This window comes from Colletotrichum acutatum (genome assembly GCF_030867785.1).
Source record: "Colletotrichum acutatum strain CBS 112980 chromosome Unknown BDZ83scaffold_46, whole genome shotgun sequence".
NCBI classification, from domain to species: domain Eukaryota; kingdom Fungi; phylum Ascomycota; class Sordariomycetes; order Glomerellales; family Glomerellaceae; genus Colletotrichum; species Colletotrichum acutatum.
Window position 1 is genome coordinate 60,946 of NW_026849040.1, and position 25,743 is coordinate 86,688.

At 50.5% G+C, this 25,743-nt stretch overlaps 10 protein-coding genes across 10 annotated transcripts; 8 read left to right on the top strand and 2 right to left on the bottom strand.

Annotated features, from left to right (window-relative positions):
• Positions 1 to 1,029: 1,029 nt before the first annotated feature.
• BDZ83DRAFT_777980 (uncharacterized protein) lies at positions 1,030 to 1,592 on the top strand (the record flags this gene model as incomplete). Its single annotated transcript, XM_060515494.1, has 2 exons — positions 1,030 to 1,491; positions 1,548 to 1,592. 2 exons carry the CDS (start codon positions 1,030 to 1,032, stop codon positions 1,590 to 1,592), a joined length of 507 nt encoding a protein of 168 aa, XP_060364987.1.
• A 7,202-nt stretch (positions 1,593 to 8,794) lies between these two features.
• On the top strand, positions 8,795 to 9,522 carry BDZ83DRAFT_651715 (uncharacterized protein; the record flags this gene model as incomplete). The annotated part of the gene is made up of 2 exons (XM_060510474.1): positions 8,795 to 9,301; positions 9,364 to 9,522. The coding sequence occupies 2 exons, from the start codon at positions 8,795 to 8,797 to the stop codon at positions 9,520 to 9,522; spliced, it is 666 nt and encodes a 221-aa protein (XP_060364988.1).
• A 1,091-nt stretch (positions 9,523 to 10,613) lies between these two features.
• BDZ83DRAFT_651716 (uncharacterized protein) lies at positions 10,614 to 11,797 on the top strand (the record flags this gene model as incomplete). Its single annotated transcript, XM_060510475.1, has 3 exons — positions 10,614 to 11,120; positions 11,156 to 11,184; positions 11,677 to 11,797. The coding sequence occupies 3 exons, from the start codon at positions 10,614 to 10,616 to the stop codon at positions 11,795 to 11,797; spliced, it is 657 nt and encodes a 218-aa protein (XP_060364989.1).
• Positions 11,798 to 12,487: 690 nt separating this feature from the next.
• On the top strand, positions 12,488 to 13,742 carry BDZ83DRAFT_730725 (uncharacterized protein). The gene is made up of 3 exons (XM_060512854.1): positions 12,488 to 12,665; positions 12,735 to 13,422; positions 13,486 to 13,742. The coding sequence occupies exons 2-3, from the start codon at positions 12,739 to 12,741 to the stop codon at positions 13,681 to 13,683; spliced, it is 882 nt and encodes a 293-aa protein (XP_060364990.1). The 5' UTR covers positions 12,488 to 12,665; positions 12,735 to 12,738; the 3' UTR covers positions 13,684 to 13,742.
• A 334-nt stretch (positions 13,743 to 14,076) lies between these two features.
• BDZ83DRAFT_752121 (uncharacterized protein) lies at positions 14,077 to 14,685 on the top strand (the record flags this gene model as incomplete). The annotated part of the gene is made up of 1 exon (XM_060514151.1): positions 14,077 to 14,685. The coding sequence occupies one exon, from the start codon at positions 14,077 to 14,079 to the stop codon at positions 14,683 to 14,685; it is 609 nt and encodes a 202-aa protein (XP_060364991.1).
• A 992-nt stretch (positions 14,686 to 15,677) lies between these two features.
• Positions 15,678 to 16,790, top strand: BDZ83DRAFT_792384 (uncharacterized protein; the record flags this gene model as incomplete). Its single annotated transcript, XM_060515756.1, has 1 exon — positions 15,678 to 16,790. One exon carries the CDS (start codon positions 15,678 to 15,680, stop codon positions 16,788 to 16,790), a length of 1,113 nt encoding a protein of 370 aa, XP_060364992.1.
• A 268-nt stretch (positions 16,791 to 17,058) lies between these two features.
• BDZ83DRAFT_621197 (uncharacterized protein) lies at positions 17,059 to 18,699 on the bottom strand. Its single transcript, XM_060508245.1, has 3 exons — positions 18,628 to 18,699; positions 18,446 to 18,544; positions 17,059 to 18,370 (listed from the first exon to the last, which is right to left on the bottom strand). The coding sequence occupies exons 2-3, from the start codon at positions 18,521 to 18,523 to the stop codon at positions 17,171 to 17,173; spliced, it is 1,278 nt and encodes a 425-aa protein (XP_060364993.1). The 5' UTR covers positions 18,524 to 18,544; positions 18,628 to 18,699; the 3' UTR covers positions 17,059 to 17,170.
• A 196-nt stretch (positions 18,700 to 18,895) lies between these two features.
• BDZ83DRAFT_621200 (HpcH/HpaI aldolase/citrate lyase family protein) lies at positions 18,896 to 20,435 on the top strand. The gene is made up of 3 exons (XM_060508246.1): positions 18,896 to 19,574; positions 19,631 to 19,683; positions 19,732 to 20,435. The coding sequence occupies exons 1-3, from the start codon at positions 19,320 to 19,322 to the stop codon at positions 20,342 to 20,344; spliced, it is 921 nt and encodes a 306-aa protein (XP_060364994.1). The 5' UTR covers positions 18,896 to 19,319; the 3' UTR covers positions 20,345 to 20,435.
• A 58-nt stretch (positions 20,436 to 20,493) lies between these two features.
• Positions 20,494 to 21,365, bottom strand: BDZ83DRAFT_621202 (uncharacterized protein). The gene is made up of 3 exons (XM_060508247.1): positions 21,034 to 21,365; positions 20,687 to 20,969; positions 20,494 to 20,628 (listed from the first exon to the last, which is right to left on the bottom strand). The coding sequence occupies exons 1-3, from the start codon at positions 21,095 to 21,097 to the stop codon at positions 20,547 to 20,549; spliced, it is 429 nt and encodes a 142-aa protein (XP_060364995.1). The 5' UTR covers positions 21,098 to 21,365; the 3' UTR covers positions 20,494 to 20,546.
• A 726-nt stretch (positions 21,366 to 22,091) lies between these two features.
• On the top strand, positions 22,092 to 25,634 carry BDZ83DRAFT_621204 (uncharacterized protein). Its single transcript, XM_060508248.1, has one exon. It carries the CDS (start codon positions 22,286 to 22,288, stop codon positions 25,418 to 25,420), a length of 3,135 nt encoding a protein of 1,044 aa, XP_060364996.1. The 5' UTR covers positions 22,092 to 22,285; the 3' UTR covers positions 25,421 to 25,634.
• The last annotated feature ends 109 nt before the right edge of the window (positions 25,635 to 25,743 follow it).

Below are 25,743 nucleotides of genomic sequence, written 5' to 3' on the forward strand. Positions count from 1 at the left end.
GTTATTGAAGGTTGAAGGCTTCTGATCGTTAACCAAATGTGGTATCCGCTAGCCACGACTCCAAGGCCAACGCATGCGTCCGCTTGAAGAGTAGGCTGATAGGATTTTCGGCAGAGGAATTTAAAGAAGCCCGAGAATCAATCTCAGTTGGATCTTTCGTCGCTCTGCTTTAAAAACGAGGAGTCTTTGCTCGAAAGCTATTGCCTAGTCCCAAGGAAATACATGAAAAGGATTTTCCCGCTTACGGTATCCCGCCCGACAAGAGCTTTCTATCGCCCATCAAATGCATCTGTGAGAGATACGTTTTTACCAACGGCAAAGATGCCGACGAAGATGAAGGATCTTCTGCTGGGCCTTACACCAATGTCAGATAAAGCTGGCAGTAATCTAACTGAAGCTTTCTCTTGCTCAACATCCTCGGCCGAATCATTCGAGCTTGGCACCAGAAGGGAGACAGATGGATGACGTCAAGTACGATTTCCGAGACCTAGAGCCAGCAATTATGGAGATATTTCTACAACTCCGCGAAGAATCGATGGAGGCATCATGCATTAGCCAGCAGGGTCCCTGTGCAGACTCCCTCACAGGCTCAACATGACGATGACGCCTAAGGACATGTATCAGGAGAGCACAGATTAATGACATGATAGCCGGAACCTTCACTCAGACAGCATAAAGACAGCAGAAAGACGGCTAGGATGAGTGGTCGTAGTTCACGCATCGCCGTCATGGAGTACTTCAAGAGAAACGGAAGACGGAGTCCAATAGCAACTAGATCGCTCCTTCCCTTTCATCTAGCTTTCCGAGGAACACGTTCTGCTCGTTCAGCATCAAATTTACAAACCAACAACTTACTCAATATTTCTCTCCACCACCACATCTCTCCCCAGATTCCTCATCTGCGGGCAATCTGAATTCTTCCTTCCTCACAGACAACCAGATACTCCCATCGAGGTAAATAAGCTCAACCATACGGGCAATTCTGTGCTTTCGAATTTCGTTTCTGTCTTGGCTAACAACAGTGTTAGAATGGCACCTTCCCTTGAACAGAGAGTCATCGAGGCACTCGAGAAGTGCTCCACTGACGCAGACACCCCCTTCGACGATGTCTTACGTGTCGCGCTGGAAGTCACACAGAAGATGCTTGAGCAAGTCGATCCACCCGAGATCGTTACGCCTGTCGCCTCAGCTGCATCATCGGTCCCTCTCATTGCTCAGATCGCTCCTCCGGCCTCTGCTCTAGCTCCCAATTCAACTCCTGCTCAAGCTATCGCTTCTCCCGCCGCTCCTGGTAACACCAATACACCTGCCGCACGTGGAGTTCTTCGCGCCGCGCTTCCTCTGGCGATGGCTTCTGCCCGCAAACGAGCCGCTCGCGAAATCGTCTCGCCAACCCCGACTGTTGGTGATGAGACTGATAACAAGAACGAGTTTGTGTGCGAGTTTGCTGGCTGCAGACGCTCTTATGAGCACAAGGGCTCTCGCACCCGCGTATGTTCCTCGTCTTTAGAGATTAACGGGACCTTTGCTGACTTTGTTTGATAAAGCATTACAAGGTCAACCATGGCGGCCAACGTCCTCGATCAAAGTAAGAGACTCATTGGACTATGAATCAAATGACGGCCTATGGTCTTGAAATTTCAGCATTTGTTTCCGAAGAGGCCTCTTCGCATGAGACCTTGAGTGGCATGTACGCTTTGGGACGTCATTCGAGTGCGAGAACCGACTTCAACTGCGCAGGCATGCGTCAAGTTCTTCTCATATTCATCATTCAAAGGCCGCAAAGCTACTCAATAAATCCTGGTTTTGATACATGACCTCCCTCGATGTTCTCCTCTCATTGAAAGACCATATTACTGTAATATTTGTTCATAATAGACCAAAAAAAGCTCCCCACCCCGAGCCGTATACCCCAAGCAGAACCTGATGTCAGCCGGCGTCATGATATTGGGAAAGATCATTTGTCTTTGGTGGCCGCCAACGGATCAATGGTCTGCGTCTTGGGGAATGCATTGCAAGTTGTGACGCTCTTCATCTGGGTAGACTTTCAACCGGCACTATACAAATGCGTGCACTCTTAAGAACAAGAGTCTCGAGATCTTGGGCGACAAGGCGACGATGCACCTAAGGAAACTCCGGCCAGGCCATGGCCATCTTCAAAGGCCTCTGAAGGATAAGCAGTAGCTCGCGAGAGGGCAAATGAAACAAATCTTGCCTGTGGACTGCGCTGTCAAGGCCTGCTTCAAAGGGTAGCTTACGGGCCTCCTAGCCTTGAGACATTCTCTTGTGGAGGGGGGTTCTCGAGTTCATCGTATTCGGTGAGAGACGCAATAAGCTGTTACACTGCCTTTGCTCGGATCGACAACTAGGAACGCTACCACGCTAGATACGAAAAGATATTTGGGACCCTAATCAGAAAGAGGGTACGAAAAACAGCGAGGGCTGAAGTTGCCTGGCGGCAGACCCTTTCATCTATGCAAAACCAAAGGAGAAGAAGAAGGTTGGCAACTGCCCTTCTTGGACTGTTGAGAAGTTCCAGTACATCACTCACTTTTCTCCCCTACAATCCCATTTTTCTTTCATGCATAATTAAAACGAAGATATCACTCGCCATACGCTATATCGTCTGGGCACACAACTTGGCACACACACGGGTCACTACTTTTAGGAACAAGGGGTTGCTTCCCGGGACCAACAGCTCAAAATGTCTGACCTCGGAATGAGTCAGAGGAGATTTTTGGCAGAATACACAGTTCATTGCTTTCATTACAAGGGGTCAAGGAATTATTGCCCGCCTACAAGGCTTGATTTACCTAGCGCCGAGGCCCAGGACATAGCCGGCGAGACTATTCGCCACCAACACAAGATTATGGGGTGGAAGAAGACTCAAGGATATCATCTTGTGTCGCTCGCAACGGATAATGTTCTGTTCAAAGTGCCCCCTTGAGATCTAACTGCGTCCAAACTGGCCAGACTTATCGATGGCTTCACATGCATGGAATTTTTATGGATATTGGCACCATTTTGGACATGCGGAATTGTGTGATGTCGATGAAGAAGAGACCAAATACTTCGCCAGGTCTTTTTTCATCGCAACGATCAATACATACAAGACCAACACGTAGGACGCCTTATAGGAAGCATGTCGTCATTGTGGACAAACCAGTTGGACACGACATAACGTTGCAGCTCCCCGTGCTCGGTGTAAATAGCACCGTGTATATCGGCGACGATAACTCTTACGCTCGAAGCTTCGACTAACAGCTAAACTTGTCAGAGGCGCCAGCAAAAGACGACCCTGTTAACGGGATCTGCATACCACTGAGTCTTTCGCTGTGGAGGAACCCACTGGCAAGGCAGCTCACAACACCGTTCCACAAAGAGTGTGGAATGGGAAAGGATATACCGCCCGCTTTGCATTCTTAAAGGTCATTACAAACCAGAAGAAAATCAACAACGACGACACTACCGCAAATTATCACCATTCGACGATCGTGGTATTGACTTCGACGCTCGACCAGACGCATGCCGTGCTTGCGGACATATCATACCCGAAGCCGCCCACGGAGACAAGCCCGAGCACACCAATGATGCTGAACCCGACGACGAAGATGACTCGCAAGCCGAGGATGGTCCCCATCCTTCGCCCATAGCAAAATCGCAACCGAGCGAGGGCGGGCTCGTCCTAACCAGATGTGGTCGCGGGCAAAGTGTCCACTTGGTCTCGCCCGCCGGAGTCTCACCTGTTCAAGGTACACGTCGTTGCCAGTCAGCCAAGACCTCGCCGAAGAACCCATCGAAGTACACTATTGAACGCCAGAAGGGGTTGAAGAAGTTGATGACAAGGCTAAAGGAAGAAGAACCATGACCGGAGACAACGTCATTTGAAAATTACTATTAATCAACAACGGCCACAGAATTAAATTGTCAACCATAGCGGAGATGAAGCGGAGCCTGAGGACGAGAACAAGAGAGTGAGTGCGTGAACGACTGCGAAGACTTCTACGAGACTAGTGACGACCATGAGCCGACGACTCGTGAGGGGAATCAGAGGAGCAAGATGATGTATTTCGACTTTCCTCATGAGGAGGACTTCTTCGGCCTTCCTCCAGAATTCGACCTCCAACTGAAAAGTGTCACGTAACAAGGATAGGGACCGCAATCCACAAAGTGCCTGTCACGTGCTGTATCACGTGTATCTCACTTACATCCTGCATATAGACCTTTCTCTTTTGTCTATTTCTACTTTGATAGGTTAGGCCACTTTACCACACTCCGTATGCCCATTGCTGTGTGCCATAACTCGTGACAAAAAGCAACTCTTAATTGCAAAATCTTCAAACACAGATTAGCAAGGCAGAACAGCAAGGGGATCCCCCAAGAGATAGGGAGTGCGAGGCTGCCGCAGTCCCCAGATCTGGTACGTATTCACGACATGAACGCAACATCAACCTGAATATACGAGGAACATCAGCCCCTTTCCTCGGGGCAAAGGCTGCAATTGAAATTTTCACCTCGAGACTACACCTTCCATCCTCTTTCCCCTTTCTCCAGCCACCCACCTGTCTTTTGTAATTTTCCTTCCTCCATCGCACCTCTCCCGCATTTCCTCCCAAGTCAACTCGTTCACTCCTATCCCTTCACCAGCACCTTAGCTGAATATCCTCTTCACCGATTCATCAAGTTAGTCTCACACCTGCATTGCATAGGTAGATAACTCTGCTACCGTATAATACGGCTAACTGACGGATTGATTATCTAGAATGAAGCATGAAGTGCTAGACCCCGTCGATGAGGGTGACAATGCGAACACCAATCTCGCTGCCGCCGACATCGCCAATACCAACAATAAAGCGAACGCTCCTGCTCCCACTTCATGGGCTTGGCTAGCCAGAGTGTCAACACCTCTCCCGACGCTGTACATGGACAGCCTACTACTACCACAATCCAAGATGCTGCATCAGCTAGCGGCGAGCATCGACAGACCCATGGCGACGGACATTCCGCATCAGCCACTGGCGCCAAGAAGCCAGCTGTAGCTGTAGCTGTAGCTGCAGCTCCATTCGGCGGCCGGCTCCGAGTGCGGGACCCTTTTTCTGGCCGACTCGTTCGGGTACCCCAATACTTGCCGAGCCCCCGGACCCAGAGCTGGTACGTCTGTGAGGTTCCAGGATGCGGCCGTCGGTTCCAGCTCAAGATCTCGCGCACTCGCGTAAGTCACCTCATTACACATCGTTGATCGATATCCTTACCTAATACTGACCTCACTAAAGCATTGCAAGACTTATCGCCCCGTCACGAACTGAGTTCCGGTGCGGTGCGTCTATGCAAATTGAGCACGCTTGATAGTCAGAGGGTGAACTTGGGAGTCAGTCGTCTGGAAAACAATAAACCCGGCTTGGAAGGTGGACACAAGAGCCGGTTACATTGCTCGAGATGCAGGATGCTGCTGGAAAGAGCTCTGTCCAATAAGGAAATATCATTATGGGGGCTGCCCAGCAAGGACATCTCATGTCGGCAGCCCCCCAGCAAAGGCATCTCATATGGTGGTGGTGGTGGTGGTGGTGAAGGTGATGCTGGCGATGGTCGGGCAATAGTTCCACCCTTAGGAATGTCCCTATCTTGAATCCTGAGTCCTTTGATAATACCCCGAACTTTGAATTCTGCTTCACAGCGACAACGCGTTCCTTCATCATTAAACATGAGCTGAGAAAAAACTCCACCGCTTGGATAGGTTCCCTTCCTTCATGTTATCGAACTTTGTTACAGCTTTGTATGCCATCTGTCTGGGCAAGAAGTTTCAGGATATCCCATATGGTGGACTGTCTTCCTTCCTGACAAGTTCATATCCTTTAGAATCATTGGTCTGACAAAGTTTCATTGACCCCTTTCTGGGCCATCTGGGTCAAGCGCCTTCTTATGCCTTCACCAAATCACATGGTCACCGACTGTGGCTGGACATCTGGAGCGGCCTGTACCTGTCCATCTCAACTTTCCCCTCTACCTGGCCTGCACCTGCCTTGGTTGCTGACTTCCTTCCCTTCCATATCCTCCAGTAATCTTAGACTCCAACATCATAGCAGTCCAGGTAAAATTCCTTCCCTTTCTCTACTTGTAATCTTCTAATCTTTAACTTTTTTTTTTTTGTGAATAGATGAAGCCGTTGCTGATCTTACACTTCTAGGTTATGCGTTTCCTTCCTTTCATCGCCCTCCATCATCGCCTTACAGCATTATTACCTTTTCACTTCTTATCACCCGACTTCATCATTTTCATCGGGAGCTTTGACATCCTTTGCGCCATCCTCGTCTGGGGTCCTTCCGCCCACTGGCCATAGCATTTTTGTCCACCCATCATAACGATTCCTTTTGTTATGAACTTGGCGCTTTCTAAGCTTTTGTTAATCTCTCTGCTTTGCTCCAATTCACATGAATAAGCTGCCTCTTCGTAAAGCTCACACACATCAGGCACTTCCAAACACCGCCATTGCTTTTCTCCAAGCCACGCATAGCCAGCAAAATCACCCTTCGGTAAGTTTCCTCAGTCTATTGTTTCGTCCGACTTATCAACAGCAGAAGGATTCCGCCTGAAAATATCGAACTCAGCAATTTTCGCCTTGCTCTCTCGAGTAGTGGCAGGGTGGCTTTCCTCGGGACCCGAAAACGTCGCTTATATTAGCGGGATGTCTTGCTACTGCTGCTTTCAGACCAATACGGTAACGATGCTACTTACTGGAAAGCCTGGCGTCTGGCCTCCCAGTCTTATCTTACTCTACTGGAACACAAAGAAGCAGCTGGCAGGTGATTATGGTTGGTCAATCTCTAATCCCTTTGCTGCTTTCAACCCTTCTTTCCACTCCCTCATCTTGCACAGAATCTTGTGAAAGAGCACCCCTTTTTCTCTCCATATTCTACACAACGAGACCGCTTTTGCTCTGGTATGTCCCAGAACACTTTGAGTGGTGATCAGCACCTTTCAACTTCGCACGACCCGACCAGAAGTGCTTCAAGACTGCTCTAGGTACCCTAGATCAGATGCTGCCGCCCAGGTACACCAGTATCAAATACCTTCTCGCCAATACACTACCCAGGATCCCTTCAATCACAACTTGTGTTGTGGGGTCCTATCCCGGCTGGGTCATCTGTTCAAACTATGTCTCTTGCGGAACTCCTCAAGAACATTATTTATATTTCCCCCTCCATCATTGCCACTTCATTGCTCGTGTCACCATGCAAAGTAGCAATGATCGAGGGGGGAAAGGCTCCCTACGACGAGACTGGAGGTGCTGAGAACTAAGCAATTGAGATGTAGGCGCAGCTGCAAGTAGCTGGATAATGTAACGGATCTTCCTTCCACGATAAGGAGTACAGAGGACCTCAGCCCGCTAATAGTTCGGAGGGAGACGATAGATGTAGCTTCTTATTGCTGTCTCAACAATTACGCGAAGGCAATGGTGGGATTTGAGCATCGGCACAGCAGGCTGATGTTCTTGACATCGAGTATCAACAATAGCACGATGGCTTTTGATGATCACTAGAACCTCGCTTGATTCGCCAAGATCACCAACACTTCTGATTTGGCTGCCGCAGCTACTCCTGCCAGGCCCAGCCCAGTGCTGATGTCTCTGGACAAAGAGATTGGTCAGACAAAGACTCAACTCGACATCAAGGAGCTCCCTTGAGCGGGTGCCTATGCGTCAAATCTGTCAGGGACAGCGAGGGAGCAGACAAGGCAATTTGGAAAAGCTGGTAATGCGACGGACCAGATGGTAAGCGCCTTGAATATCACCAACTCGTTTACGAGTAACGAGGAGATCAACTAATACGTTAGATCACTAGGAAGTGGCTACGACCTTGCATCTATCTTTGGGAGGTACCAGCAATCGCTTTGCGACGGCAATCATGATCTGCCCAGAGCCCCTCGAACGCTTGAGCGTTGACTCGCTCTCGCGGCCCTCATAGAGCAGAGGACCCTGAATCTCGCCCACCACGCGCTCGTCATGCGGTTGATGACACCGTTAATGGGGTATTTCTGGTATTAAACTCGTTTACCCCGCCAAATATGGCTCCTCTTCTTGTCGAGGCCGTTGATTTGAATGGAGGGACTCAATCCCAAAAACCATCGCTCACGATTACGACAGCTTTAGTCATCAACATGAGGATTGTTCAAAGACAGATGCCAACTTTGCGGTCGAGGACACCGCGCACCCTTTGCAGGCCATGAGCCAAGCCAGATCTCTTGGAAACTAGAAAGCATGAGGGCTGCTCGGTTTTCAAAGTAGTTGAAACAAGCTGTCCAGAAGACGACCATTATGTTGTGTTCCTTTTCCCTTTCTTCCTATTTTAGATCATCCGAGTTTGGTTGAAGGACAACTCGCAACTTTCAAAGAAATTACGACATTGTTCTGGTTTGGTTTTGCTGGTGCTCAAAGCTGTCAACGTTCAACCATTTCGCCCTGCGCTCAGTCAAGTAGTGATAAATCTCTGGCGGTTTGACAGTAGATCACTCTCAACTTTGCTCTCCAGTCTTCATTTTTCCATTTCAAGCAACATTGTTAATTTTTTTCATTTTACATAGCCTTCTCAACAAGCAGCCATTCACAAAGTACGTGTTCATAATTTCACGAGTATTCGCGAGTATTGAACAATCAAATTGTCCCTGGCAGACTCACTCAACTCCAACTTCTTAGCCACACATAAGTTGATCGTCGTCTCCATTATTCAAGAGCTTCTCTTTGGGAACATTGTGAATCCAAGCTCCTATTCTTCAAACCTTTTCCTGATCCATCATCATTATGTCTTTCTCTTTTCGCCACTACCTCGCCGCTGGCATCCGTGGCATGCGCGTCGCCACCGGCACGTCATACGAGGATATTTTCGATCAACTCTTCCAAGCTCTCAACGTACTCCGTCGCGAAGCCGCCCAAAGTGGTGACATTCGGCTTTACTCTGAAGAGTATTTTCCAGACGACATCTATGACCCGCCAAGTCCCGAGTATATCAACCTCACAGGTGTCCCCAGACATGTCTCTTCCACTCCTAGCCCAGCTCAGCCAGGACACCAGGTCAATATCCCCATTCGCCTCAGTGAAACTCCCCAGCCCACTGCATTTGTTCAGCCCATCATTTATCCCACCGATCCCAACGCCCCAATTCCAGCTGTTCATAACCCCCCACCAGAGCCAGTCTACAACCCGCATACTGAAATGCCGAGGAGGAAGGGTGACGAGGGAGACAAGCTCTGGCCTTGCGAGTATGACGGCTGCGATGCCTCGTACACTCGCCGTAAAACGTTCCTTGATGTAAGTCTACTTGTTCCTCTCTTCCGTTCTTGAGCTGAAGTGCTAACCTGAGTTGACAATAGCACATGGTGGCTAAGCATGGGTACCCAGCACCGCCCAAGAGACCCTCCCGGCCCAGAAATCCGGCCAACGCTACGGCTTCTAGTAGCACGCAAGCGCAGGCTGGCCCTTCCGGATCCGCTCCTCGAAATGAAGGAGAGGATGTCAACATGGAGGATTAGTTTCTTCAACTCCAAGTTTTGTACAATTTAAATAAGCTAATTCGCTTTTCCATCATTTGGGCGGGATATTTGTTTCAATTCGAGGAGCAATCTTGGAATATCACAGCAAAATAGCATCCGGTGGCATTCTTTCCAGACCTTGTGTTCAGACCCAGTTCGGCTTATAACCTCATGCATCTATATTTGTGCCTGCGTTTCCATGAATTCCATCATAATCTTTTTTGCCTTGCTCTGGTGATCGGATCGCCCCTAAATAATCAATTTCCCCATCGAAGCCGGGCCCGTAAAGTTAGCCTCCGACCGGAAGGCCTCAAAAGTGGTTCGCAACTCTCTGCTCCGCCATTTCGAGAAAGTCGGCGCCCCGGATCACAAGATCTCGATCAACCCCTGCAATCATGGCTCGACCGCCGAGTGGGCAAACAAGACTCTGTTCAACGCGGATATGCGAATGTTTTGCCGCTATCTCCAGTCGGAATAACCAATTTAGATTAATGTCTTCATGTTCCTTTAGCCTCCGATTTGTTTTCTCAAGTTGATCAACTCCTGATCTAGGCTGCTTTCCACCTGATCCAGGTATTCATGTGTAACATTGCTGGTCTGGGAACGACAGTTTACGCGTTATATTCCCAGAAAACCAGCCGCGAACTGCTGATTAGAAGTTCTTGGGAAGCTTTCCAGGCTCCTCCGAGGATGGAAGAATATTCAAGAAATCGATTCACTTCCAGCAGTCCTCTGGCAAAAGAATACATGTAGGCACAAAAGTTGAGACTGCCTCGTGAAAGGCAGCTCAGATCGACACCAACTGCCATTTCCTACTGCTCTTACTGCCCTTGTTGCTCTGTCTGTGGAACAAGGTCTGTCAGAGCTAGGGTCATAAAGGTACTCTTCGAACGCATTTCTTTCTTCCGAGGTTCGGTTCACTCCACAAAGATATTGTCTTCACTCTCTCTCTATCGAGGCGTCAACAAAGACGGAATTCTTCACTTATGGACTTTGAGCTTAAAAGACTAAGGTTAACCAAGAATTACGAGAATCAATGCTCACAATCATCTTCATCAAATCATTAAGAATTACTCCAGAATCAATCAATTATGACTTTTGCTATCGAGAACGCTTTCGCCCTTGCGATCTTGGGTGAGCACAATCCAGAAACCTCAACTACCAAGGATCTCATCTTAAGAACAGACTTGGCATTTTGGAGGGTCAGCAGCCGTCTCCTTGAGGGAAACACGAGCCTTCCCAGCGCTGAAGCCGACATTTTTGAGGGAACTTTTACTCTTCCTATGCTCGGTAAACGCGCCATCTCGGACCTCGACTGGAGCACTCTGGTAGCGACAGTCTTGGAAGTCTATCTCAGCATCCGCGAACGCCTAATCCGTGGCGAATGCGTTCTTCCCTCTCCTCAAAGCACGATGAGAGCCAGTAGACTCGATCCATCTGTTACCGTTCTATTTGGTACCGGACCGACATTCCCTGCTGCCGAGTCGGACGTCGGCGAGTTTCCAGATAACATCCTCGACGGTGAGTATGAAGAGTATGATGAAGACGATCGCGAGATGGGATCAGCTGACTCCGGTTCCACAAAGAAGGGGAAAAGGGTGCGATGGGAGTGTGACTCTTCTCCTTCCACCAGAATGACGAAGAAAGCAAGAAAGGAGTAAGGTAAAGGGTTGTAGTTTCGCGATAATTCAGCAGAATTGGACATTACGATTTCTCTTATCTACTTACTTACTCTATTTGATTCAGACCGATCTTCTTCAAGATGTTGTTATCTAGTTTACACGTATATTAGCACACATCGAGGGTACTAAAGTTCAAGCATTCTTTCTCCCTACCACCGCTTCCCAACTTTCAGATCGAGAGGCGGTCAAAAGTTCATATATCGCTATAACCCCCACTTATCGGCTCCATCCTTTCTATTCATCATCAGCATCCCCGAGCTTCTGATTTTCCACTCCTGTCCTGCCAGAAGTTTCTGGCAAGGCCACTGCACCTACCAGATGCCAGTATACGATTGATTCCTGATGCATCTTTCTTGCACTCATTCCTGCTGAGAGACCTAATCTCGTTAACTACGTTAAAGAAGGTAACTTTTGATTCCGATAATGAACGAAGAAAGCCGCTGGGTATACCCATAAGTTCTGTCCATGCTAGAACGTCGACCCCGGGCCCTCCTATGGAGCTGCACCCTCGTCAGGATATCTGTGCTCGTACATCTAGAAACACTCGACAAGGTCAGCCGTTAGAGACAGACAACTGCGGTGAGGAGCCCTGAGCGCCCAAGGTCTGGTGTCGTTCACGTTCTTCCTCGATAATAGTGCGATCCGGCAGTGGAATCAATCCGTGCCCAAGGCATATTGGCCCATCAGAGATGATAGCATGGATGTCATCGCCAAATGTGGGGAGAACCTTGGCTGGTTCGTTGATGAATACATCAATCGCCAAAACCCCGCTGTAAGTTGTTTCATGGCCCTGCTTTTACTGCATTAAACCATAGCTACCATCCTTTTCTTCTGGTCTGGCCTTCAGATTATGCGTGCGGCACACGATTCCCACAGAGGCTACGATGCTGGTTCAAGATGTGAAATTTATATCAGCATCGGGTACAACTACTTCCATCGGATCGGATCTGGCAAGGTCAATCACTTCTACCACTGGAACCTCTGTGAGGCAAAGGAGAAGTTATATTGGACCGAAAAGAACTCGAAAAGCCTTGGAAAGCTTGCAGAGGGCTGCACGCGGAAGAACAGATAGTCGATCGCATAGGGGTCTGTGTCTTCCCTAATACGCCATCATCCTCCTCGTATCATTTGTTACTTTGTGGTAGGCACAGAGCAGGTTCTCGTCTCCTTCTATTAGTCAGAACTAAGAGGTGGTGGGCTGCATCGGACCAGCCACACAATGGCTGAGTTAATCATCTGAAATTTGCGAACAACCACAAATCTTTAGGTTTATTCCACAACATCAACTTCACCTGTGGCTCGCTCCTTCCTTCTTTTTCGATGGTCGAGCGGTGTAAGCCTGCTCCCGTCTACTTATAGAAACCCTACTTCACGGGCCCGGCAGTCAACTTACCTGTTCCAAATCCACCCATCTACCTGCTGGCTGCCGTTTCTGTTTACACAACAGAACAAATCGAACGCGTATGTTGCCCCATCCCCATTTCTTTTAATCTAATTGTATCTTCCATCTAAGCTAACAGATCATTCCAGAACAATGTCTTTCCAGCTCGAGACCAATCTCGCACGTGCGATTCACATGCAGCAAGTCGCTACCGGCGCAACCCACCACAGTATTCGTGATACCACCGTGGCCGCACTGCGACTTATCCAGCAGCGATTCGAGCGTGGTGACTATGATCTCCCCAGAGCAACCAGAACCTTCGAGCGACAGCTCACACTGGCAATCCTCATGGAACGAGACACCAGGAACTTCGGCCTCAATGCGCTGATTACACGTACGACGACAGCTTGGGGTCGCATCTCGAGTCGCCTCGCACGGGGCATTACCCCTTTTCCTGAGCCTTACCACATCATCGCCGAAGACGGAGATGAAGATATCACAGTTGAAGAGCGTCTTCGCAGAATGGGACTCGATCCCGACAGCTTTGACCTTACCGGCATCCGCTCTGGCGCCCCGCACAGCTCTAACAACAGCAACAACGTTGCCCCAGGCCAGGCTCAGACTGACATGAGTTCTGCCATCGGTGCAGGAGAAATCATCCCCAGTCAAGCTTCTGTTCTTGCTCCCGCTGTTGCTGCTTCTACTACCGCAATCGTCCAGACTGGCAAAGCTGCTGTGACTGGGAAGCCCCGGGACCGAAAGCGCGGCAAGGATATGTACGGGTGTGACGTCTGCAATCAGACGAAGAGGTACACCTCTGCGTGCACTCTCTACAGAGTAAGTTCATCCAAGCCGCAACCTCAATCTACTTTAGAAGAGAAACTGACATGAACGGAACAGCACAAGAAGAGTAAGCACGGCATTCCCACACCAGGGGATGTCCGCAAGGAGAGGAAGCTGGCTGTAGAGGCGGCTCTTGCAGCCCAGGATGATGCCGAACAGGCTGATGGTGCGGGAGAGGATGAAGACGCAGAGGCGGTTGGAGAGATTGATGAGACTATGAACGGGGATACCGGAGACGAGGGGGACTCGGAGTGATTCCATGCATACAATTCTGAAGAGAACCATGACGAGATATGATCTATCAATACAATGGCTTCAGTGTACACTGAATGACAACTACTCGATGCTTCTTGATCTCGCTTTGATTAATGACCCTTCTTTGATGGGACAGAGTCGTTCACACAGCGTCTTTTCACTGAGCGGGCGGGTTCATATGTCATAGACTCCTTCCTCGACCTATCCACCAAGTCACTCGAGGGCGGTGCCTTTTAGACAACACCAGCCGGTCAAGGCAGATATTAAGGACACGACCCCTTTCTTTTCACAAAACGTTCAGCTAACAAAAAAAACGCAGAAACAATCTCTCTCATCAAGGGATTTCTGACTCTCAAAGCTAAACCAATATACCGGGTCAACAAAGCAAGAACAATGGACGACAAAGGCCCATTCCCTTGGCCAGACCCTCACGCGCAAGTGTCCTTCTCTGGCAGCGAGAGCGAGCGTACAATGGCAGCTTCGAGAGCACCCTCCGAGATGGGCGCATCTTCGACTCTGCCCATGGATATCGACATCCAACAATCTCAAATCCGGCGCCGAACCATCTCCTGCCGTCACTTCTACTTCCCCACGCCACAAGAGGAGCACGAAGCAGAGCACCACAAGCAACCTCAAGACACCGCCAAGGAAGTCGCGACCTATATCGTCAAGAACATCGCTCCCGAGAAGCGAGCCGACGCCGTCAAGACGGTCGCCCGAGCCCTCGCTCTCCGCCGTCTCAAGGAGCAAGCCCAGCTACAGATCCAGCGCGAGAAGGAGAAGCAGGCCGAGGAAAATGACCAGATGACGATCTCCAAGTCAGCCTTCAAGCTCCACATGGCACGAATCAAAGCGGCGCAGGAAATTTCCGCAAGCTGGATGAAGGATACGGAGGACTCGCTGGAGGCGGAGTCGATTCAGGCCCGTATCATTGATATGGCCTTGGAGGAGATGCACGACACGGCGATGGCACTTGAGAAGGGCAAAGGCCCGGCTTTGTAGTACAGAGGAGGAACGACCATGGAGTACCTCGGATACGAGCGAGCGAGCAGGCGAAATAGTATGGATTGCCAGCACCTCGTAATTGGCAGCTTTCTCCTGCATTATTCTTCAACTTGCCGACTCGTTGGGCGGTATAATCAAGCTGCTTCCATGAGACACAAACTTCCCATTCATGGCTTGCTTGCCACGATGAGGCTTCACCTGTTCAGATTTGAAGCCTGTAAGCCGTAGCTTACATCTGGGTGCCATCGAGTGACCGCTCATAGTTACACGTCTCACCGCCGGAGTGGAGATGTCAAAATGTCATGTTCGTGAGACCTCGCGATTCAAACCTTTTGTTTCGGGCAGTTACAGATGGGCTCGGAAATTCAAAACCAGAACGAGCTTACCTGCTATGGTGGGCATATTCCACCGGAAGGACCGATAGAGAGACCTGGTCCTTCCTCAGATACCTCAGATGCCTCAGATATCTCACATTTGAAGGTCACATGACTCACTGCCAACTCACCTTCGCCATCCTTCACCTTTCACCTCACTCAGCCATCTCACCGTCTCACTAAATAATCATCAAATACCATAGGCCATTGCGCTTATTTGACTGGTCTTGCCGTCTTGTCAAAGGTTTTTTGCCGCGGTGGCTTCACCAAAGACATTTCAGTCTTCACCTTTCCATCCTTTCACTTCTCATCAGCAGCTTCGCCTTACCCCTTCGACAATCAACACAACTACGGCTTTCCGCGCTTCTTCTCAGATCACTTGACGGGATACGTACCAATATTTCATGGTTCCTCTGCGATCACTACCAAATCCCTCTCTTTCTGGCACCAAGTCTCTCTGACAGCCTTGCTTTTTCACTATCCTTTTAGGGACACAAATTTTACACTACCCAGGTAACCTCATCGCACCGCGAGATTCACTCTCCAGCAGAGCTTTACTCCAACACGAATAACTTGGCCTTCTCACCGCAGTGGTATACCAGCGATCGGCCCGAGATGGCGAAACTACCAGCCATTCCGATTCTCTCCTCCCCCGAGGGCGAAGCCGCGGTCGTTCCGTCGTCTCACAAATTGAGCGTGAGATATGCGGCTGAGAACTCTCCTTCCGTTGAGAGAAAAAAGAGAAAGAGGTCGAAGAAAAGAAATCAGACCCCAGAGTCCCCGAAGCCTTCTAAGAAATCGAAACTCAAGATTCACCCATCGGGCGGCAAATACCGAAAGCAGGACAGCCCGAAGCTAATGACTCCATCGCCGCTCGCCTCCTTTCCTCAACCTCACAATCCAAATCACCCGTTCATGAAGACCTCGACGATCCAACTTGAGCGTCACGCTGTTGAGCCAGAAGTTGAGGAACCCTCGAAGTCTCCCATACAGAACAAAGAAGACGGAGAGCCGGTTGCGACTATCGAGGCCGATGACATTATCGAGACTGGTGTCACCATCGATACTGGTAGCACCGACTCGGATGACATGCCTATGGCTAGCAGGTCGTACAAAAGAAACCCATTCGCCGGCCAGACCTACGAAGTTCCCGAGCAGCTCATCGAAGACAGAGCCAGTCCCGACCTTGGCACACAGCCTGCCCAGAAACTCAAATCTTCCACCTATGTGCCTGGCAAAGAGACACTCGCGGATGATGATAACTGCTACATCTCCAAGGCCGCCTTCAACCTCCTCACAGCTCGCCATATGACCTTGCAGCATATGGTCAAGACGTTCATCGAATCAGTGAACGATCTGGAGACCACAAGCAAGGGCGATAGGGACATCCGTGACGGAATCCTGGCAGAGGCCAAGTCTCTTCAGATGGGCATCAAAGCAGTTTCCAATGCTGCATACGAGCTTCCGTTTGCCAACCGAACTGGCGCCACCGCCAGAGCAGCTGCAGACAAGCCCCTTGCTGCCATCGAGAAGTTCAATGTGAAGAAGAGAATCCATGCTGAAGCCAAGGCTGCCGCCGCGGAGCAGCAGGCTGTGGAGAAGGAGGCAGAGATAGCGGACAATGACGGCTCTGATGTTGAAGACGGCCCGGAGGATGGGAAGGAAGACGACGGTTTCGAGCTGGAGACAGCTGAAACTCATGGAGAAGCGATGGATGAGTCGCAGTAAATGGGTTAGCTATCGCAAAACTTTGGAATTCCGGGCACATCATTCCGCGGGCGACTTCGGGCGGCACATGGCATACAAGGGCATTGGCGATGGCGTGGCTTTGGAGCGCCTGGTTTCGAAAAAGTGATCAAGCGAGGCGAGCTGTGGTATGCAGGATATGAAATCCATGATGTGTATTCTAGCCAGAGATAAGACTCTTGAGCTTACGAAACGGCTGCTTCCAAACTGCCACTGACGGTACTCATCCGACAAGCAATCTAGGGGAAAGGCACTTTCGAGTAATAATCCCAACTCAATCTCCCAAGGGGTACTCAACGCAGGATTTTCATGGCGATCACACCGAAGAACTAAGATCCAAATATCCGTAACAGGATTTTACTTCAACTGCTATTAACCATGACCACAGAATCTTCTATCGCCCTCTTCAGCTTATCCCTCGGAAACCCCGGTCCTTTCATAAGACACACCGCACACCTCGACAAATTAGCAATCAGCAGGGTGATATTCAACTGCACCGTAAAAGCCTTCTTCGATCTCCTTTGCAACGTCTGCGGGAAACAATCCACAAAACTCCAACTGTCCGACGCCAAACCTCGTTTCTTCCCCGTGTCCGACGCCAACTTTAACGGCCTACTCAACTTCAGCTCCAACGTCTCCTTATCTACCACCCGAGCACCAAGCGCAATAAGCTGCCTCTCAACACCAGCAACACTGAGGAACCGCGTCTGCTGGGCATCCGCTAGCGCCGTCTTCTCAAAGAGGTCGAAGTTCTCCGGTGACAGGTCCTCGGAGCTGAACTCGTCTCCGTACCAGCGTCCGCCCATGGGTAATTCTGCAGCTTGCTGGAGCTCGTGCTGGCCTGGTCCGACGAGCCACCGCATTTTTGTGATTATGTCGTTCCTGTCGCGGTATCTGAGTGTCGAGCTGAAGATGCGAGGTTCTTCTCCGTGGGGAAGAGGTGAGTCGAGGGATTTGCTGAGGACGAGGTAGCCTAGAGTGAAGCAGGTGTGTGTGAGGCGGAAGCTAAAGGAGTCTGGACTCAGGATGGCTTTCGAGCCGCAGTGGAAGGTTCCGAGGGATGGGGGTAGTGAGGTTGGGCGGCAGGCTAGGGATGTTAGATGGGATAGGATTTGGTCGTCTGGTGTCAGAGTCGGAGGATCTGGTGCTGGGGTGTTTGCCTGCGGAGGCGACGCCACGTGGGATGTGTCATCTCTAGCAAAGAGATCCTCCTCTTCAATGCCCTGAACAGTATCGTCCTGGGGGTGGGAAAGTGCTACAGGAGCCTTCTTTGCTTCTCTGAGTTTCCTCTTCCTCCTCTTCGGAAGCTCATCCTCCAACGCCACAGCATCGTCAGCCAAAGCCAGCACGTGCGCCACCATCTCCTGGATACGCGTCAAGACCCCTACTTCCTGCTTCAGCGCCTCGATGTCCAGCATCCAGTCGACAAGCTCAACGACCGCGGAGCTCATCTTGGCGACGGTGGTTTCTAGATGCTGCAGGCGGGTTGCCTGGATCTCTTCCGCAGCTTGCTTGCGTTTGCGAAAGACTTTTTGAGCCTCGCGATTGCGCTCTCGGCGGGTCTAAGTTGGGCATTATGTGAGCTAGACGGCACGTGTGACACAATTACATCCGAATAATGGGTATTTGCATCTTACCTGAAGTGCCTGGTCGGGAGAAGGCGACCGCGAAACATGATCGCTCGATCGCTCGCTTGGCAGTGCTTCGGGAGACATGGGTATGGCGCCAATGTTGGACTGAACGAAAGTTATGATTTGATGTTGGTAATAAATTGAGATGATGTAATTAGGACCGCCTTATCGATGTGTGAAAGTCTTACATGAGAGGAATGAATCTGATAGCACGAACTTGAGGTTTTTGGAGTGAGTGCTCTGGTGAGATGATAACAAAGTGGTCCCCGGAAGTCTCTCCGACTCCTTCGGCAGCGGCTTTATGACATAAAAGTTCCCGACGCCTGTCAGATTTTAGTGTAGCCGTAAGCCACCATAGTGTCTCGGAAGTCGCACTAATTTGGTCCAACCACCTTATCCCGGCGCTAGGACTCTGGGAGTTCGATGAGACAACTGCATGGAAATAGCTATGTGAGCCTCGACGGCTGCATATGCAGATCCCTCAAGATCATCATTCTGGATAGCTTACCTCGGTGCCTCGGCTCACCTAAAGAATTCACAGTAGCGATGGTGAGCCGTTGTACGAGCTTCTTCCTGCCCGGCGTCTCAACGGACATCTCCAAGACCGACATTCTCTTTGACTGAGTGCTCAGACTAGGAACATCATTGGTCGATAACCCAAACAGGAAATCCGGAAGCTGCTTTGATGGTCTCACGTAAACCTGATCGCGCACTGATGTTGGAGATTCGAAGAGCGTGGGATGTTGGTGGAGGATGTTCAGCGAAACAGGTTATAAGACGACATAATGAAAGCGAGTATGTGACACTTATCGAATCTGAATCATCCAGAACTTTCACCAAACATCATTCCGAGAAACAGTAAACACTTCGAATTTCCATCATGATTACCTCCGGAGATGAACACAAGACTGCCTGTTCACAAGGCATGGCTGCCTACGCTGCTCCTTCGCTTTTCCAGCCTCACAAAGCCCGTCAAGCTATCCGAGACGCCCACGCAAAGAAGATTCCGCCACTGCTTTGTTACTACGCAGGGTTGAGCTCTATCCCCATTACCCGGTACTTGGCCCCAATGGGCTTCGATGCCGTATGGATTGATTGGGAGCATACCCCATGCAACACGGAAACCATGACGACGGCAAGTACTCATAGGGTCGCCCTGTAAACCTTAGAGAATGTTCTGACGCCACTAAGATGGTTCACGAGGCCTCTTTCATGAGCCAAGGCCGCACCATTCCATTCGTTCGGTATGTCTCTCGCACATCCTCTTGGACAATAATGACATGACTGCGCAGGCTTCCTGGTCACGATCACGCTGCTATTGGATATGTTCTCGATGCCGGCGCCAGCATCGTCATCCCCCAAGTCGAGACAGTTGAGCAAGCAAAACATGCTATCGCCGCAGCCAAGTTCGGCACAGCGCAAAACGGCACACGATCCCTTCCGCCTTTTCGCCTTGTGCCCGGTCTCACCGACACACCGTACGACCACCGCGACCTCCACAAGTGTCTCAATGATCAGGCCGCAATCATGGTTCAGATCGAGTCAGCTCAAGCCGTCCAAAACCTCGATGAGATTTTGACGGCGTGCGGTTCAGATATCGATATTGTCTGGTTTGGCACTCTTGATGCCCGAGTCAGCATGAACCTCGAGGCCAAGATGGGTGGCATAGGGGCATCTGAGCCTGAATGGGTCAAGATTTCGAAGCTGTTCTTTGATACTATTGACAAGCACGATAAACCATACGCTGGCTTTGCGTTCGGTGGGCCTCCGTACGGGAGTCCAGAGGTCTTGAAGAAGGCTGCGGAGAGGATGAGTCTGATCATGGTCTCGGCTGACGTGGTTCACTTGGGTGCCATGGTGCAGGACTTGCGACAGGCGAGGGAACTGATTGGAAGGACGAGATAGTTCCATCTTATGAAAGAGGCTCGAGCAGGGGTCGCAGAGAGTTGCAGGGTTTGCCGACATGAGAGGACATACTTGGAATGAAGAGAATCAGTTTTGAATAATTGAATATGGTGGTATTAATGCATGCGCTAGTCCTTCTGCTTTCTTATGCCTCATTTTCGTCATTTGCTGAGCTCAGCTCCTTCAAACCAATATCTACTGTCTAGCAGTTCGCAACGACATCTTGACCAGCCTTGACAGACTTATCAAGTCCCGCTTGCGCATCAGCGATGGCTTGGTCGCTCCTACAATCATTGTTAGCCCTTGCGGTTCTCAACTTGCGTATAAGGTAAGAATACGTACGCATCACCCCCAGAAAGAGCAGTACCGGCCGCAGCCAATCCAGCTGCTACCTCGTCACGGCTGGCCGCGGGCGGCGCATCGCCGCTGACAATGGACTTTGCAATCTGCGCGATACCACCTCGTGCTTGTTGGAGACCAGCGTTGGCAGCGTCCTGGACTGTTGTGTCGGTGATTTGGGAAACGGCGTCTTCGGTGTTGCCAAGGGCGCCTAGGATCTGGAGTCTTGCGACGTTGCACGAAAGGCTGCCGAGGTTTCCAAGCAGTTGGCGTCTTTCGATGCTTCCTGGAGCCGCCATCCGGTTAGAAAAAGATGGAATGGCTTTGGTTATTTGAGCCAAAATACTTACTTGCGCTAGCGAGAGTGGCACCGGTGGCCATCAGGAAAGTGACGAGAACTTGTTGGGCGTACATTTTGTGTGGATTTGGATGAACCAAATAGGTATCTTGAGAGAGAAAATGTGAAATAACAGAGCACAAAGACTTGAGATAAGCTTAAATAAAGATGACACCAGGTCTAAAGAAGAAAAGTTGCTGAATCGGATGGCAGTTTCGTTGTTGATGAGTTGAAACTTAGTGTCATGAACTGACAGCGACGCGACAGGTGCCATCTTATAGTTGAGCTGACAGAAGCGCTGCATCTGCCATCGTGTGGCCTGAGATGATGCGATGACCGCCTTGGAAGGCCTGAAAAGATGGCTGAGCACCTGTGTTACCTGGGCATGACCGGTTTCGAAGATCGAACGAAGTTTCAAAACATGGGAATGAAGCGACGCTGCGAGCTCCTCGGATGAACCCCTGTTCTCCTTGGCCAGGGTCTCTGGTGTTTTTGGTGGGGATGACAGGGAGAATGAACTCCAAAATCCCACGGTTGGAAACCGTCGCCATTGCAATTCGTCGGAGGGAGTATTTGAATCTCCTTGAAGATCAAACTGCGCGGTGGGGGGATATGCAGCCAAAAGAAAATTGCGATTGGCTGCTCAGCCGCTCATCAGGGGATATGATCTCCGGATCCGACACTCTTCCATGGGCAGCGAAACTGAATTTCACATCATAAATCCAGATGTTAAGGCCCACGAAGTCGCTTCGGTATCCCACGTCTTGTAATAGCATTCGCTTCTTAGCGCGTTTTACCTAGTCTTAAACAGCACCTCTTAAGCTTAACACTGATCTTTGGGGCGTTGAAGAGTCTTCCCCATTTTAAGATTGGGCTCTTGTGGACACTCATCATTTGACTTAGACTTCCGTAGCGCTGCTTGAGGCACTTTAGTCGACAAATTTTCAATGAGTCTTAGTCGCACGTCAAAGAGCACATTCGTGTTGAAAAATGACTCCGATAGTCTTTTGCAATGAGGAACAGGCATCTCTCATATCCTCCAAATACTTCGCTGCTATTGATGAAATGATGCTCATAAGATGTTCCCAGTGCTGGACTGAAGATCTAGCTTAGCTGCAGGGAGCCGGACCAATCATGTCTCTCTACCAAGATAAGAAATCATTATTTTTTCGAATGACTTGAGCTCAGCTGACGATCGGCGCCTCAACCTTGCCATCCTGCCTACATCATTCCGACGCTCACCTCCGCCAAGTAGCCAGCTTGAGATGTGGCTTATTGACACCGATAGCCTCAAACTCGTCGAGGTGCAGGGCGACCCCCAGGAGGAGTACGCGATATTGTCTCACACCTGGGGCAGCGACGAAGTCACGTTCCAGAGCTTCCAGGCGCTCGGCTTGGCCTCGGACACGGCACCCGGTCCGGGGTCGGGCTCCGCGGATGCGGCAGACCAGGTCCGCACCACCAATGGCTTCCGCAAGATACGAGATGCAGCCAACCTGGCCAAGAGTCGTCGCCATCGCTACCTCTGGGCCGATACTTGTTGCATCGACAAGACTAGCAGCGCTGAGTTGTCGGAGTCCATCAACTCCATGTACCGTTGGTATGAGAAGGCAGCCATCTGTTACGCGTTCCTCTCCGACGTGGAGCCTGTCTCTGTGCAGAGCCCATTTGCCAAAGATTCGAGTTTCCAGAGCAGTCGATGGTTTACTAGGGGATGGACGTTACAAGAACTCATTGCCCCGAAGACCGTTGAGTTCTACGCCAGAGACTGGTCTTACATCAATACGAAGCAGTCAAGAAATGTATTTTGCCAACTGCTTGCCAGGATTACTGGCATTGACGAGCAGGTGCTCTCTGGTACATCATTCCTCAGCGACATCAGTGTCGCGAATAAGATGCGATGGGCGGGGCATCGACAGACGACGCGACCGGAAGACAAAGCATACTGCCTGATAGGATTGTTCAAGGTGAACATGCCCTTGCTCTACGGCGAAGGTGACCGCGCTTTCACGCGCCTGCAAGAAGAGATTCTTAAAGAGAGCGATGACCAGTCCTTGTTTCTCTGGGGAATGACAAGGGACGTTCAACCCTCGGATGACCTTTTCGGCTTACTTGCGAGTTCCCCAAGCGCGTTCTCAGTGGTGGACTTTGACCATGTGCGACCACTGCCTCCATCGGAATCTCAAGATAGTGCGCCAACCAGTGTCACTAATCAGGGGCTAAGAACAAACATTCTTCTCATCCCACGACAACCGGACGGAGATGAGTACTACGCTCTTTTGGACTGCATAGTCTCCAAACCTGAATCTGCCACCGAAGAGTTGAGTCCTTGCATCATTCTACAACGGCTCTGGAGTGACCAATTCGCAAGAATTGCCTCTGAAGAGGGCTCTGTCATTCTGTTCCCTTTGGACCATTTCGATGACGCTGAGGGGACGTATGAGAATATCTACGTCAAGGAGAACCCATTCTACGCTCTCCCTGAACTCAGTGTGAAGACAAAGCTTCGGTCCAGCTCAAATGATGCTGTTTCACACCTGACCTTTACCATTCACGAAGCATATCCGCCGGAGCGATGGGACACCACTCTATCCGTAATACGAACTAAAGAGCCGCACTCGAACCGCGCGATGGTCGTTTTGCGCTTTATGTCGCTTGAGCAGAGCCAGCGATCAGTTGTAGATGTTGCCATTGGGCTTCGTCGAGTCAGGAGACGGTGGGAAGTGTGCTACGAGAAGCATCCTTACACCGGCAATAGTCTTGAGTCTGTCTACCTAGAGTTTCCCGAGATCGCCACTACTTCGGATGGTTCTGCGTCGTACCAAAATTCTAAGGGCTTGGGATTTATCACCATCGATGCCAAAGAGTCTCAAAGGAGAGGCCGACGATTCATCCAGCTGGAGGTCTCTGGTACCTCTGAACTCCTCTTTGCTCCAACCGACGAGGGTGCTCTATCAAGTGCGCCCAGGCGAACTCCAGAGCCGCCAGAGCCTGTGGTACTGTTTGACGAGGTCGGCGCAGTCACACATTGCTGTTGCTATCAAGACAGATTCACCCTCATGCTGTCGCCGACACTTCCCATACCCAGTGGAGTGAGGACAAAGACGGCAGTGAATATCGCCATCCGATTCGGGAATGAGCTTCACGCTGTCAAGATTGAGCAAAGCAAGCCGTACGCTGATTTGATTCGGGCCGTTCGGGCGCGAAGTGATAGGGATGTCCAGTCCCTTGCAAGGCAACGAAGAGGTCTTCTTGAGCTGCGGACAGAAGAGTTTGACGACTTCAGAGCCATCCACTGGGCAGCGACTCTTGGTTCACTGTCCATGCTCAAGACGTTGTTGAAGCTAGGTGCTAATACCATGAGTCAAACACGAAGTGGGTTTATGGCCGTTCATCTTGCAGTACTCAACGGGCATTTCAACCTCGCCGCATATCTTCTGGAAGAAGAGAGGGAGTCAAATCTCAAAAAAAGACCCGACATTCTGCAAGGTATTACAACCGAGGTCTTGCAAGCGGATGACGAGGTTGAGTTTTACTCTGGAACCGACCCCGATATTTTACACAGGTTCACGACAAAGAGACTCGAGACCATTCTCCATCTCTTCTCCGCCTATGCGCCTGCCGGGCTTGCGAACCATAGAATACGGAAGATTATTGATCTGATCAAAGAGGACTTCCTCGGCTCGCACTCCTTCCCACACATCAACGATCTGGGCGAGCTTCCACTGCATCGAGCAGCAGCCACGGGCAACATGCAGGCAGTAGACGCATTGACTAAAATGATGGGGACTACCAAACACATCGACGCCAGAGACAATGCCGGGCGATCGGTTCTCTTCCACTCCGCCTGCGGTGGTAGCAAGGAAGTCATCCGCGGCCTAGCCGACTTGGGTGCTTCGATCGATGTCGGCGATGACTACGGTCGCAGCCCGTTACATGCCGCCGTCATGGCGGATCAACCATCGGCCGCCAACGCGCTTCTCAAGTTGGGGGCGAAAGCGGACAACGTCACCCATGCGCTCGGGTTGACCCCCTTGCATTTCGCATGTCTTTATGGGTCTATCGGCTGCACTTACGAGCTCTTGAAGAGCGACGGGTCTGGACCGGCGGAGGTTAATCGATGGTCGAGCGGCGAATATGCCTTTTTTCAACCGATTCATCTAGCTGTTGCTAACGACCATGTTGAGATTGTGACTAGGCTTGTGATGCTGGGGTGCGACTTAGAAGGCCGCTGCAACGGGTATCTGAAGCTTGAGAAAACTGATGGACCCGATGGCCGGATAGGCAGACTAATAAGATTGGAATTGCCATTGACGGCTCTTGATCTGGCCATTGTTCTAGGTAAGAAGGATATGTTGCCAGAACTACAGCAGACCAACGCAGCTCGACTATATGAATAGAAACCTCGGAGTTTTCAGGGTTGGAGGAAGGACTAGCTGAGCCGCGAGATCTTCTCGGACTTCGCACAGGAGCCTAGAAGCTTAATTTCGAACGTCCCTGACCGCACAGAGCCGTTCACAGAACAATTCACCACTGGGTAAACTTTTATCCCAAAGTCCTCGCAACAATCCGTCCACGTATGAGCAAGGTTTTCTGATAGTAGCAATAAGGGAGCAAAAGTGCCCGGCGCAGCCGCTCACAGCCTCATTCGAAAAATCTCAATCCGTTTCCTCATTGGCTGTCAAGATCATGACCAAGCGATTTGACATGGCCGTGGTGCTCT